The sequence below is a fragment of the Thunnus maccoyii genome, chromosome 1 (assembly GCF_910596095.1).
Source record: "Thunnus maccoyii chromosome 1, fThuMac1.1, whole genome shotgun sequence".
Lineage (NCBI taxonomy): Eukaryota > Metazoa > Chordata > Actinopteri > Scombriformes > Scombridae > Thunnus > Thunnus maccoyii.
Window position 1 is genome coordinate 23,727,262 of NC_056533.1, and position 14,904 is coordinate 23,742,165.

At 37.8% G+C, this 14,904-nt stretch overlaps 3 protein-coding genes across 5 annotated transcripts in view; 1 reads left to right on the forward strand and 2 right to left on the reverse strand.

The window, feature by feature from the left end:
- Positions 1-41: 41 nt before the first annotated feature.
- Positions 42-5,673, reverse strand: sord (sorbitol dehydrogenase). Its single transcript, XM_042391871.1, has 9 exons — positions 4,451-5,673; positions 4,328-4,361; positions 3,570-3,734; positions 3,244-3,403; positions 3,005-3,123; positions 2,422-2,487; positions 2,134-2,312; positions 1,474-1,595; positions 42-1,354 (listed from the first exon to the last, which is right to left on the reverse strand). The coding sequence occupies exons 1-9, from the start codon at positions 4,502-4,504 to the stop codon at positions 1,189-1,191; spliced, it is 1,065 nt and encodes a 354-aa protein (XP_042247805.1). The 5' UTR covers positions 4,505-5,673; the 3' UTR covers positions 42-1,188.
- A 105-nt stretch (positions 5,674-5,778) lies between these two features.
- On the reverse strand, positions 5,779-7,755 carry terb2 (telomere repeat binding bouquet formation protein 2). Of its 2 annotated transcripts, none has more exons than XM_042391997.1 (7): positions 7,506-7,755; positions 7,206-7,287; positions 6,964-7,103; positions 6,594-6,642; positions 6,438-6,505; positions 6,264-6,352; positions 5,779-6,075 (listed from the first exon to the last, which is right to left on the reverse strand). In XM_042391997.1, exons 1-7 carry the CDS (start codon positions 7,567-7,569, stop codon positions 5,905-5,907), a joined length of 663 nt encoding a protein of 220 aa, XP_042247931.1. In that variant the 5' UTR covers positions 7,570-7,755; the 3' UTR covers positions 5,779-5,904. The 2 variants fall into 2 exon arrangements, with proteins under 2 accessions (XP_042247931.1, XP_042248014.1); XM_042392080.1 differs by having other exon boundaries at positions 6,581-6,642.
- An 86-nt stretch (positions 7,756-7,841) lies between these two features.
- tjp1a (tight junction protein 1a) overlaps positions 7,842-14,904 on the forward strand; it is a 122,470-nt gene continuing 115,407 nt past the window's right edge. For both annotated transcript variants that reach the window (XM_042390212.1, XM_042390295.1), the window contains exons 1-2: positions 7,842-8,136; positions 8,226-8,334. The gene's annotated coding sequence lies outside the window, so the exon portion shown is untranslated. The remainder of the gene's footprint in view (positions 8,137-8,225; positions 8,335-14,904) is intronic.

Sequence of the window (14,904 nt, forward strand, 5' to 3'; positions counted from 1 at the left end):
TCAAACCATTTATCAGGTTATTTCATGATAGGAGTTATTAGATATATCTTTATTCTATACTATATATTTTTTGAGGGTGAAGTGTGTTCACACAAGGAAATACAGGAGCTGCTCAAAGTTGGAAAACATTTGATTGCAGGAGGTAAAACAGCTCCAAATAGATCTTCAAAACAAACAAAAAAGTGTTAAATCTTTGCAAAAATATTTTATTTTCATCTTTAGTTTTTAAGTAAGTGATAATTTAAAGACTTGATATCCTCTGTGTGTTTTATCATTTCCTGTAATGTATATTGATTTTTACAATACAAAAACAGTATACCATGAAAATGAGTTAAGTACATATTGTATAGGGTTGGTACAAAAACACCAAAATTGTTCTAATTCTATATTATGCATTAAATCTAAGCAGGTTTTGAGAACGTTCACACTGAAAATGTGAAAAAAATAAGTATGCTGACTAACTCCACTGGATTTTTGAGTCTGCTGTTAAAGTACAATCATACATATTGTCCCACTTTGCACAAAAGAAATAGAGGAACTGCTCACAGCTGCAAAATAAGTAAGTTAATTAAAGTTTAAATGGCAGTGGCACTCCAGAGTTTGATTGATATTCCTGTTGGTGTAAAATGGTTAAGTTGTAAATTGATTTCTTGTATACTAATAGCAAAAAAGTTAACTATGCAGATAAATATATTGTACTATTAGCATGTAGTATGAAATTGTGACAAAGACACTCTGTTATGTTTTCACTTTGAGCCTCTGGTTCCCTCTAGTGCCTGCAACCAGGTGGTTCTGTTGAAATTAAATATTTAAAAAAAAAAAAGAAATACAGATTTTTTTGATATTTTAATTTATTATTTAAGGATTTTCTTTCACTACAGTGGCCATATGTAAAATTATCTTAAATTTAAAAGTGAACAAAATTATTTAGAATTATAAAATAATTAAAATATTAGTTACAGAACAATTTTGACCATTTTAATAAATGACTACTTTACTCGTACCATCTGATGCTTATTGCATCTCTAACCTCTAGGCTACACTGCAGTCGGCTGTCCTTCAGCACATTATCATTAGTGTTTCTCTTTGAACGACCTCTGTTATCTTTCTTAAGGTCAATGTCCCTATCTGCCTTTCATGCTGAGTCACGTTTAACTGGTCAGTTTTGCTTCACTGCAGCAGGTCAGATCAGGGGTTCTGGTCATTCTGGTCACACTTTAACATGACCTTTATCCCAAGACCCTGACGCGTGGTCTCAAAGGCCTGGACTGCTTGCTCCAGAGGGAAACGGTGGGTCACCAGGGGCTTCACGTTCACTTTCCCCGACGCCAACATGGCTATGGCCATCGGCCAGCTGCAACACAGCAAGAGAAACATTTTTCTAAAAAGTTCATTCTCTGTGATACAGGCTAATCACATTATGAGTACAGCCTCAGCCAAGGTAATGAGTGGTCTTGACAAGTATTTTCTTACGTATTGCAGTAGCGAAAGACCCCTCTGATGTCCACTTCTCTTACAGCAGCATTGATCAGGGGAATAGTGGCCATCTCAGAGCCGAGACCCACCAGCACCACAACACCTCCTGAACGTGTTGCCTGATTAAAAAAAATCAGATACCATTGAATTATTATGAGTCTGCAGATACGGATACTTGGTCCACTGTGAAACATAAATACCAAAGAATAAAAGGCAGTGGTAGAGAACATATTTAGATCATATACTTAAGTAAAAAAAGCAAAACAAATAAAAGTCCTGCATTCAAAAAGTACTTATTTCAGAAAAATGTTATGTTATTAGACATTAAATCATCATTACTGATACATTAATTTGTAAGTAACACTGATGTACTTGGTAGAGGAGGACCAAATTTGAACTATTTTATTTAGTTTAAGTAATTTAATCTATAACAATGCAACATATTTTAAAATCTTGATCTGAAAAATAACTAGTAACTATAGCTGTCAGATAAATGTAGTGGAGTAAAAAGTATAAGATTTTCCTCAAATACTCAAGTAAAGTACCTCAAAATTATATGTAAGTACAGTACCTGATTAAAGGTACTATTGTCTATAGTTTATATGCTAGTAGTTGTTGTGTACAGCTACTTCATATTTTCTGCAGACAGACACATACATAAATGGCAGTTTGGATGCAGCTTTCAACACCCGTGCATTCAATAGTGATGTGCGGCTGAGTTCCCAGCATGTCTTCTACACTCTTGGCCAGCTGCTGAGGTCCATCGCCTCTCTTCACCGTCAGCTGGAAGTCAGCACCACACTCTTTGGCCACAGTCAAACGCTCAGGGAACAGATCTGAATATGATGATGGTGGATTAGTGACAAAAGAAAAGGCTGTACAGACAATATATTGTCCTATTAGTCATTTCACTTGAGATACATGTTTAGAAACTGTGTGTGTTACCAGTGATGACGACCTGTGAGGCCCCCATTGCCTTGGCCACAAGCAGACAGACCAACCCAATAGGCCCTGTGGGAAGAGAGTAAATAAAAAAGATTGCTCATGTAGAGACTGTGCTATATATCTGCACATTTTTAACTTAAAACTCTTAAGTTAAGCTATAAAGTAAACAGCCAATGTCATAACGATGCGTGTCCAGCATTCTCGTGTGTTGTATAACTTCACCCTTATTCGTAAGGATCAGCTCTTTCACTTGCTGTTGCTTAAGACAGATGTTTTAAATGTACATTAGCTTGTTTTCACCAGTGTAAAGAAATGTTAAATATTAAGTCTGTTACAAGGTACGTTAAGGTTCAGCAGTTCACTCGAGTTTTGTTGAGTCAGTGTGATTCTCGTCTTTGGGACAGCACCCACTGATACTGATAGATACCTTACTTGCACAGGCATGTTGCTCAAATACAATACAAGCACATATTTTATATAAGTCTGCAGCATGCCCTGAAACGCCCTTGTCATCTCACTGATGGAATATTCCCACAAAAGATGACTGGGTTTATTATGTGAATTAAACAGTTTTCATTTTTACCTGCACCACAGATGAGCACAGTGCTGCCGAGGGTTACCCCGGCCCTGCGGCAGGCGTGGATCCCCACAGACAGAGGTTCAATCAGAGCTCCCTCCTCAAATGTCACATTATCAGGCAACCTGGACAGTTGAGAGAAGATACAGAAAAAGGATATATGCAAAGGTTAAGCAAGAAAGTTGCAGATAGAAATCAGGAAGTTGTTAGGTAATCTCTGGAGCAAAGCCAGCACTGTTGCGTACTTGTAACAGAAATTGGCACTGTGCGTATAGTATCGGCACAAGTTTCCATCATCAGGTGGCGTTGCACAGAAGAAGATAGTAGGAGACAGGTTGTAGCGTCCGTTTTTGAAGAACTCGTCCATCTCGCGGGGCACACCTGGCTCAATCGCCACTCTATCACCTAAGAAAAATACAAGGTCAGGTTTACAGCACTAGATAAGTTTGTGCATGTATTTCTGTCAGTGTGAACTTGTTTTTAGCATAATTTACATTATATTTTAATTATAGTAGCAGACACTGCCTTTGGTATTTCACAGCTTTGAGATAAACACCACTCACTCATATACCTGCTTTAAGATGTTTGACTGCTGATCCCACCTTCACCACCTGCCCAGATGCCTCGTGTCCCAACACCATAGGTTTTTTGAGCACAAAGTTCCCAATGCGACCGTGCTGCCAGTAGTGCACATCTGATCCACAGATTCCAACAGAGTGCATCTTGAGCAAGACCTCTGTGTGCAAAACATGACACAAGGAAGAAGGTAGACATTTTGTTACCTTTTCATAAAAAAGACACTACAGACAAGCCTTATTCCAGACTTCTGAATTGCTGCCCACAACTCTGATTTGTTCTTTCATTCAAACTTGAATGAATAAAGTGAAACACAATGCTAATTCAGTCTGATTACCAAGCTAACTAAGGAAATCGGTTAGAAATATCATTTTTTGACTACAGTGCAATGAAGTAGACTTGCAATGCATAAGAATGTACAGAATGAACCTAAAAAAGCCATCAAATCCATGCCAACATGTTGCTCTTTCAGGTGCATTTCAAAGGCACAAAATCAAAGGATATATTTTCAGCAGTTTAAAATACATTTTTATTGTTAAATTAATAGAGTTCAAGAGAATAGCAATACGACTGTGATGCATTTTGACATTCATTGACTGAAAAAAAAAACCCTTACATGATATGCAGAACATTTTTAACATTTCTAAACATTTGCATGTCTAGAAATGCTTGGTGAAGTGGTCTATAGATTGTAAAGTGCAGCTCCACAAAGTAGTCCATAGTCTTTACGAGACACATATATGAATGTCATACCATTAGGTCCTGGCTCCGGGACAGGGCGCTTTTCCTGAATAAAATGCAAAAGCCTGCAGTTAGTTTAGTTTGCACAGATTGCAGTTTAGGATCGTGTGGGAATAGTACAAGTTCGCTTTTTACCAGTCTCAGGTCTCCCTGAGCGTGCAGCACCACAGACAGATTATCCTGCTCCATGATTCAACACCGAGCTGCCAACAGCGTGTAGAAGAGGAAACACACAAGTCTACTGACTGTCAGCGGTGTCAAAGTACGGCGAGCATCAAGCTACGCCTTCCTGCTACTGTGGGCTGCTACCACAACAAAGCACGTGATTGGCCACAGTCGCGGCACGGTCCATTGTGGAGGGGTGGACGCTGTTACGTACAAATATTTAACTGCAACGAAATAGTACATAACTCCTGCTACTACTCTTTATTACTTGAAAACATGGTTATATTATGTTGTTTTTAATTATATGTTCTTTATGAGACTGTATCATCGATATGCCGTGATGTAATTAACCCAAAAACTCCTGTTCTTTTGAAATTAGAAGCAACACATTGAAGGAGCAATAAAGTGGGCAGTAATGTTGTTCGTTTTCATTCAAAAATAATGCATCTACATTTAAAGTTAAAACTGATTTTTAAGAATATAAATGTCAGAACAGCAATCAGTCATGTGATTTAAAATAAGACTAATATGTAGTTCTCAAGGTTTCCCTCTGTTGGTGGCATGTACATTGCAAAGAGAACTGTACATATATATATCCAGTTTTCGATATGTTATGCACATATGCACAAAATATATTTAATTAGTCTCACATCTGCTTCTATTCTCCTTTCATCTTGGTAGAGATTAAGGAGGGGAAATCCATATTATTTAATCTGGATTCACCTAATTGTCAAAACTGAGTAGCCCTCATTTGTTAGCCTAATCAAGTTAACACTAGTTAATAAAAAAGCATCAAAGCACATTCCTGGTGAATGACTGCACATTATGCTTTGTGCTCCATTTCCTAAACAAAGGAAAGTGTAGTTAATAGGATTGACTGGAGAATTTGATGACGTATGTTAGTTCAGCACACAAGTTTACTCCTAGTTAACCTTTTATAGTTAACTATTATTATCTGATTGCTGCCAAAAGTTTCCCTTCACTCTGTTGAATCATACCAAGTATTTATGTACACATTGTAAATCAGATTCCACAGATGTTAAGGAAAATACAATTACTTACACTCCTGTGTTTATTTTTACCTCTTTTTTCTCATTGATGTGACAGTTGAGAAAGAGCACAAAGCTTCCTCAAATTCATCAAAAACAGACAGGCTCTTAAATGTCAGCATGCTGCTGTCAAACAAGTTGTTCTTCATGTACAGTAGTGGTCAACAGTGGACCCTTTTATTTGACTTGACTACTCTTTAATGATTAATAAAATAAATACAATGCAATTACAAAATAAGAAAAGAAGTATCCATGCTATACTGATTTATTTTATGCCAATGAAATATACATCTACATTGCATAAACAAATGCAGGTAGGCAATGAATATTTTATAATAAACACAATAACTCATTTGCCAGAACATTACCTACAGCTTACAAATGTGAACAGGTCAGCTGATAGTTGTTCTTGTTAAATATGTTTTGTGTTTGCCTATGTGTGTAGCAAGCAGCAATGGGCTTTACAGTTGGAGAATCGGAAACACCTGGGATGGAAATCACGCAGATCACCTGAATATTTCTGCAGGTTGTGCATGCTGACATACCCTGTAGTGAAAAAGTAGATGGGAAAAAAGATGATAATAACATTTCCACACTTAACAACAACACTCCACGCACCAAAAACATATTCAAATTGCCTATCAGATGACAGATATTCTGATCATCTCAATATGGATTGAATCACATATTCAATGTATGTAATGACCTCAAAAAACAAAACAAAAATCCTTCACCTGTATGCATGTTACTGACTGGATAATCCTGTGATTCACAACACATAGGGTCATCATTTCCTGATGTGTCTGTGTCAGATGGTTCAGACCTGCCAAACAGAATAACAGGAACTTAATCAGTTTACAATTAATCATGTTACAATCCTAAATATTTGGAGTAGAAACTTAACATACTTGCTTCTGCTGACTTCTCCTTCACTGTACTCATCTTCTGTCTGGTAACTAAAACTCTCGTGGGAACCCTGTAAAACAGAAACTGGTATAAGTAAGGAGGTTACAACAATGTAAATGATTTGCCTTTGTCTGAATCATATTGCCTGTGTTACTGACTGCTCATCCTCACGTTCCCATATCAGCCTCCCAAGTATGTTTCTGACGTCTGCATAGATAATCAAAGGAACATAAGATGAGTAATGATTCATTAATGAATGCTTTTGCTTTGAAATGAATTATTTAGTACACCTGCAACCCCTTGTCACAGGTTATTTATGTCTATGAGTTGCAAGCAGTTCAACCAAAGAATTACAGGTGCATTTCAGTAGTTTTTAGAGGTCTGAAGATGTAAAATGATCCAGTATTTTACATTAAAAGCAAACATAAGAGAAAGGTCATTAAATTGTTCTTTTAATCATCTTGTGACCCAAAGGTTGGGAACCTCTGATTTAGTATAATTCACAACACAACAATACAGTATCCTCACCATCCTGCACAGATGCTGGAGGCAGCACATAATGACCAATGCACACTGACTTTGCACTCTGGCGTTTCTCACAGGCAGACAGGAACGAGCTGTGAAAAACTGTCACCTTGTTCCAGAGGAAATCTTTGCTTTCAAACACCCTGAAAAACAGAAATGAATATATAGCTTTAAAGGGATTATTGAGACATGATTTAGAGGCCATCTATGGGATGAAAACTGTGCAGCTTTGTTATCTTTCTCACCTCAGAGTATCAGGACATGTAGCTTCCTTGCTGAAAAGATAATCTGCTGTTCTCCAACCAGCAGTGGTCCCATCCTCCAATACTATGAGGTAAAATATAATAAGACTACAAAACCAGCTCAAAGAGTGTTACAGATCACTACACTAGATTGGTGGCAGTATATTGTTCTTTTATAGATAATAAGTTTGGTGGCAGCTTCTCTGTGTCAATAACTTATCTCATTAGCAGGTACATTATTTGAATAAATAGTTAGCTGGTAAATTAGCTCAAATAAAGGTATATACCTGAGCTGATACTTACTCCAGAAGTTGTGACATGACTGTGGCACACTGCTTGAAAACCAGGCAGTCTTATTTCGAAACATATCTACAGTCCTCTCCTTTGAAAAAAAAAGATGTTAGCTAGTTTCAGCCAGTTAATGTGGTACTATATTAGACTTAACTCTCAATTTAGCCTACTATCATCATCGTTTTGTCCCTCAAAACTAACGTTAGCGACTTTTGGCTTTTACAATATTATATTTGACCAACTGCAGCTCTGTCGTTTTGGCGCTCAAACGGCTCTGTTGCCTTTAAATGCTGTCGAAAACTGTCGTAAATTTGTCAATTTGGAGAAACAGAAGACAAAGCAAGCAAATCGTCCAGGCTTGAAGCTAGCATAAATGTCACACTTAGGAGCTAATGTGTTTAATGTTTTTTTTTTCATCTGCTAACTAATTCAAACATAACTACTTAAAATGACAGCCACCTAAAAGACAAAATGTCATACGTTTTGTTGTATTTTCCCAAAACACTCCCGAACTGCTCTGTAACGTTCATGGATGTATCGTTAACGTAACGTTAGAGTTCAAGCTAACTACAGCAATGTTAGTGAGCCAAACAGATTATTTTTTAAATCGAGGCTCTCCTCACAAATAGGTCACAAATTGTGGGTATGTATACTGTTTAGTTGTCTTCTTGACATTATTACCACATGTGGATTTATGTGACTAAAGTTAGTTCAATATGGCCTTGTTCTCAGACTTGGCTCATATGGATGGAGAGCGACAAAGAGCAGAAGATTGTGATCAGTTCTGCTCCTGAACTGTCACAGACAGGTTTCTGAATGAAGTGGATGTCCACAAGCCAAGGTATTTCTTATCTGTTATGGTGTCCTCTCAAAGGTTATACACATAAATTCCAGAAATTTAAAGATTTTCTAGAGCATCCAAAACTTTCTTTACTAGTGATAAGAAAACTGATGATTAGATGTCAGTCTGTTTCGAAACAGTCACTTTATATAATTTAATGTTTGTTCAGCCTCTGACAGTACATTAGTGTGCCTGTTCTGTTTTCACATTGATTATATTAATAATGGTGATCCTCAAGGATCCATTCAGGGCCTTGTTCTCCTCAGAATTTATAATGATTGTCAAATCTTTATCTGGATAATATTTTAAAGCTTGAATGTACATGTCTTGTGTCTCCTGTCTTGTGTCTTATGTCTTGTGTATGTGAATGTTTCAGTGTTTCATGTTAGCCTGACACCATCCTAGGATATATTATACAGTATATACTAGCTTAAATATCAAGGTATTATTATATATTTTAGTTAGCAAGAGATTGCAAGCAAAACCTCATGATGGAAAGGATGAAATTAAATAAACATAATTATATTTAAAAAATATATACATATAGTTTGTGTTTCTGATTCTATTGAAGTAGCAACTGAGAAAGCTGCTCTAAATAAACCCCTTGCAAAATGTGCCACAATTGGCAATGCCTTGACATCTGAATCTAGAGAAACTGACATTGAAATATATAGACAATGTTGTTAGTTAACCACAAGTGAATCTTGGCTTTTTTGTGCAGAAACCGAACCAGCCTACATTGTTGATAGAGGCCCTTCAGCTCTGTATTATGGGAATATCATTTCAAGACATGCTGCTACTTTCACTCAGGCCCATAGATATTATTCACCATTCAGTATCATCACCAGCCTTACAGGAAAGGGTGTTGAGGTGTTTAGCCACTATGAGCCTCCAGAACATCTTAAATGCTTCTTGGCATAGCCTATTTAAGTCTGTGGATCTCTGCTGGAGGGCTGAGCATTCTTCTAAAAGACATTCCCTTCCAATGATGTTTTGATGATAATGTCGGCCATTATCATTGCCCAACATCTTGGTCCAAAATCTCTCATTAGTGGTCAGTTGGGTTGAGATCTGGTGACTGTGAAGGCCGTAGCAGATAATTCACATCCTTTTCAAGTTCACCAAACCATTCTTTGACCCATGTATGTAAGCATCTGCATTTGTTACGTTTCTCCACTCAATTATTGAGTTTTTTTCTTTAATTTGTCTACCAATGTGTGACAGATTCCTGACCAACAGAAGTGTTTGCAGTAGTACATTTCACCACTAGATGGCAACATTTTGTAACATATTACACAGTTCACTAAGTCATGGTTGATTTTATATGGCTTATAACGGCTCAGTCTAACTATATATTCAAAAAAACTGTATTGATCAAACTGTTATGACGTTCTTTCATTAGGCACAGTGCAGCTGCTATTGAATAACTGTGGGTCTTCTAAATGGCAGCAAAGCTATGTTGACTGATATTGAGCTAGTGAAATATTGGGTCTTGATGTGAAGTTTTCATTTGATGATATTGCATATTTTGTTGAGGGTAAATGTGTCTTCTTGTCAGGTTGATGAAACATTTAATTCCAGCTGCTATGCTGACAAATCTCTCCTTCTCACTATAACATCATGGGCTGTGCGCTGGCTGGTAGATTCACTCACATATTCTGCAGCAGTTTTTGCGAGCATGTATACATCAGTGCCTCTTCTTTATGTCCTATAAGCCCTTCGGCAGGGTTGCCTGCAGGTCAGGAGCTTGTTGCTATCACACAGACACACACACAGAACCCATTGACTCCTGTTTATGAATCCCAATAATGTCATGTAACCTTGTGTTTTATAACAGCGGCAGCCTATTAAGGGAAGATATTGCTTTACAGCAGTATTGCCATCACGCTGCTGGTATAACTGATGGGTTTTGCTTGTTTGAACTCAGAGAAGCCAGCGAGCCTATCAGTCTGTCACAATGGAATAGGCTGTATCCCAGACCATTACAGGTCTTAGGAATTGCATGAGCACACCTATACTGCTCATGTAGCTGCTCAGCTCTGTGCGCTTCCAGTTGGCGAAACAGGCGTGACATGCATGCACAAAGGCAGACGCTCCATGTAGATTTCATGTGTGTTTGTTTGTAGGTTTTGGTCAGCTTGCCTGCCTGCATATACTGTTACTGGTGACCGAGTTCCTCCACATTACATAGTTCCTGACTAGTTGAGGGGGGTTCAAAGCAGTGATAACTCTGTTGCCATGACAACAGCAAAGCCACACCCTGTTTCTTACCCAACCCCCCAACATGTTCTGCTAAGAACAAAGCTCTGGAAAGAGGGGCTGGCTGGTGGTTACTACTGTACACTGAGGTTTAACATGAGCAGAAGATCAGACGAAGAAAATGAATAGTGTCATCTGCTGCTGATTGACCCACACAGAATACAATTTGGTATTGGTTATATTTATAATGTATCTACCTAATGTTGTCATTCTATTTCTCTACATTGTAATTTTACTATTTGTGTTTCTGTATACTCTGTACACATAACATTTATTGCATGCGTATCCTTCCTCTGTTGCTCTTCATGAGGTTCCTTCCCTTTTTATCATGTTAAAGGGATTTTTGGGGACTTTTTCCTTATCCAAACCGAGGGTCTAGGTATAGAGGGTGTTGAATGCTGTACAGATTGTAAAACCCTTTGAGGCAAATTTGTAATTTTGGGCTACCTCAATAAAATTGACTCGACTTTCCTTTTCCTTTATTTTTGCGTCACCTAAATCAATGAGCTAGTGTAGAGGTGGGTAGTGTGATATCACTGAAATATGAACTTTATTTTACATGGAAATCATTTGTGTTCATGTCATTAATTGCTAATTATTTTCAGAACATTTGACTGTATCTGTTCCACAGGTAAATGAAATACTGTAGATTTAAAATGTAGTGCTGAAACAGCTTAATTGATTAGTCCAGCACCAGAAAATTATTCAGCCAAAAATGGGATAATTGATTAATTGTTAAAGTCATTTATCAAGCAAAAATGTCAAGCGTCTTCAATTTCTAGATTCTCACACCTGGAGATTTGCTGCTTTTTTTAATCTTGTGTGATAAGCTGATTATCTTTTGGTTTTGGACTGTTGAAAGCAATTTGAGGACATCACCTTGGACCTTGGGAAATTGTGATGGGCATTTCCTACATTTGTCCTGACATTTTATTGACCGAAGGATTAATCGATAATGAAAATAATCATTAGTTAGAGCCCTAATGAATGTTGCAACAGGGTATGTATTATCAGTGTGCATTCATTCTCCAAATATTACATTTTGCATGTCTAGCTCTTTTCTTTGACTCTGTTATGTGTTTGTGTATAGATCCTCTGATGTCCAGGAATAATTCATATAATCTCAATTATGTAAAAAATACAGGATCTGTCCTCTTCCTTCCCTTTGTTTGCTGCTGATTTTGTCCTTTCAGCTTCCCTCCTGCTGGACAGAGTAAATGGCCGAGAGGGGCAGAGCTGGCTGCCCTGGGCTTATCCATCTCCCCTTTGTCCCTTATCATATTGTTCTATTGTGTGGTAACCTAGATTATTGTATTGTCATTGTTATTGTGTTACTGCTGTTGTTGGTATACAAGACGTTTTAGGGCTACAACTAACGATTACTTTCATGATTAATTAATGTGTCAATTCTTGATTGGGTAATCGTTTGGTCCGTAAAATAAGTCAGGAAAATAGTGAAGTGATATACTTTAAATTACTTGTTTTATCCAAACAACAGTCCAAAACCCAAAGGTATTCACTGTAGTGTCTTAGAAAACAAAGACAACCACCAAATATTCACATTTGAGAGACTGAAACCAGTATAGTATTGCTTAAAATATTAGTTGAGCAGTTGACTTTCAAATTTGGACTCAGCTGTGATCCAGATACAGAGATGTGCTTTGTGTCTTCACTCAGGTTTTATTTGACCTGGATTTGGTTTGTTTTGGACTCCTGAGGTACTTGCTTTACCCCATACTGTGACTTTTGTTTCAGATGGAACGATATAATAAGAGGAACTGTACTACAGTTATTTTAATTGGACGGTTTATGGTCAAGTGCATGCTATGTTCACAGGGGAATCTGAGCGGGACTCATCTGTGTAATATTTAATGAAACAGTGAAAAGCATAAATAATGAACAGTATAATTAAACATCACACAGAAACAATAGACATACAGTAAGCATATCGCATGATTTTAATGACTTTCCAACCACACGTCTGTTTGTATGTATTACAGGGAGGGTCATGGAGGGACGGGTATGAAATAATGTCCCAACCTCCCAGACAAGCTCAGTGACAACTGGTGTCTTTTTGAATTGCTGCTGGCTTTGAATTTATATATTTACAGCTTCAAGACATCACCAGATACCCAGTCAGCATTCTCTTAGAGTACTTTGTCAGCGAGACAGAGCAGTAAACCTTGGTGGAGTTATATCATTGAAGAGTTATAGAAGAGTTGATTTGCACCAATCTGTCACCTTAACTTGCATTTAGTTCAGTTCTGTGTTAAATGAGCAATCTATTATCTCTCTATCTCTCTCTGTCCCTATCAAGTCTCTTTCTCTCCAGCTGAACCAACAACATCAAAGGAGTGTGCTTCAATTCGCAGGTGTTGAAGGATTAAGGCCACCGCAGGATGGGTTTTTTATTCTCAGCCACATCTTTGATGTAGTGTCTCATTCACACACTTGTGTCTCTAACCTGTAACATGGATTGGTAGCCCAGAGTGTCCATTACTGAGCTGAAAATGTGGAGTGTCTTCATTCTCACACAGCTACATTAAGTGGGTGCAATTCAACGAGGCAGGAATTGGTAAATATGTCCTACAAAGTTATTAATGTCAGTTGAGATCAGAGCAATCTGACATCATGATGATATATATTGTATGCTGTCAGACAAAAACCATCTCTGGGTGAATTAGGTAATTGTGGGCAATATTGTAAATAAGTGATCCAGACTGTTTTATGGCAGTGATTTGATTTTTCTATCAATGTGATGAAGTGCTTTAATTTGTCGAGTATTTAAATTGCTGGATTGGACATTGCTGTGTAGTTATTTTATCCATAAACAATTTCTCAAAAGATTTTTGCACAGTATGTTGATATTATGACATAAAATTACATATACTGTGATAAAATATTGAATTCATATTGCACACCTCTACTTAGGACCTGTCATGGTGGCCATAATCTGTTTTATTCATAATAAGGAACTTCAATATTTGACTATTTAGCGACAGTATGACAACTTAAGTAAATCCTTTTGCTTACTTTTTGGCTCGTCACAATTGTGTTTTATAGTCAGGGGTGAGCTGACATAAATTTTCACAACCAAATTGTGAAGTGATAATTAATGTAATGTTGATGTTGCCTCTTTATGTTGTGTGTGGACATAAAGTAAGATGTGAGAGGGCAGCTGCCTCACAATGTTAGCTACAGAGAGGTGTTGGAAGCTGTGTGAATTCTCAGTCGGACCTGCAGAGACAGCGTGGTGTGTTGCTGCCTCTACACAGCTGAACACCAGGAAGTCCTGCCATTTTAGATTTAAAGTTGCCGTCATGCTCAAACTCCCTTAGACTTTTTCAAAAATGTCTTCACGTTGTGTGTTAGATATGTTATAAGTGTTATAAATTGAACTTTCTTCTTTGCAAACAACAACTTTAAAGCCACTGTATAGTTGAACCCCAAAATATTGCATGATAATAATCTTAGGACATGCAGTCACTGTAGTATTAATAGATTATACAATGATCAAACAAAATGCATCGTATCCATCATATTTGAGACAGATGTATCATATCCTTATCAGAGGAGTCTGTAAAAGTGAATATTAGCATTACATATTAATAAGACTATACATTCATCCAATGTTAACTGACTAAATCCCACTAAAAGTTAAACCATATGTAAATGAGAGCACTGTAAATTTATAGGAGACAAGGAAACTTTTCCAGAGTGACTGTGCTGGTGTTAGCTGTAGGCATGCATGTTGACCTTTAACCCTTATTGGGTCAATGGGGTGTACTGGTGTGCTGAGGAAGGACAGGAAGGAACATTGCTTCCCAGACCGTTAAGAGGCCATGAAGGCAACAGCTGAGCAGCATCTGACAGTAGGGTAGGGTGAGAGGAAACGTCGCAGGCTCCACAGGCTTACCTTAAGGGGAACAGGCAGACTCTGAAGACAGGCGAGCATATAGACTCATACATGCATCATGTTCACATGCACATGCATGCACGTGCTTGCACAGAGGTATCGGTTAGGCAACACACAGAGTGAAAGATGTGTTTGAACAGAGGACATCTGCGAGACAGAAAGTGCCAACAGAGTGAAAGTTTTGACTGACTTTAACCAAGATTATGTCTCACCAAGGACTGTAGTGCTGCTATGCCAGACCAAGTGTGAATGTTATATGCCCTCTTAGTTACTTGGGTCCACGATGAGTCATCTTTTGGAGTTTGGAGGATGGCATCGCTAAGAAATGGCCACTCCCTGGGGTTAACACCCCGCTGAACACCAGCAATCTAGATTAATGACTTGACTCACGTCCA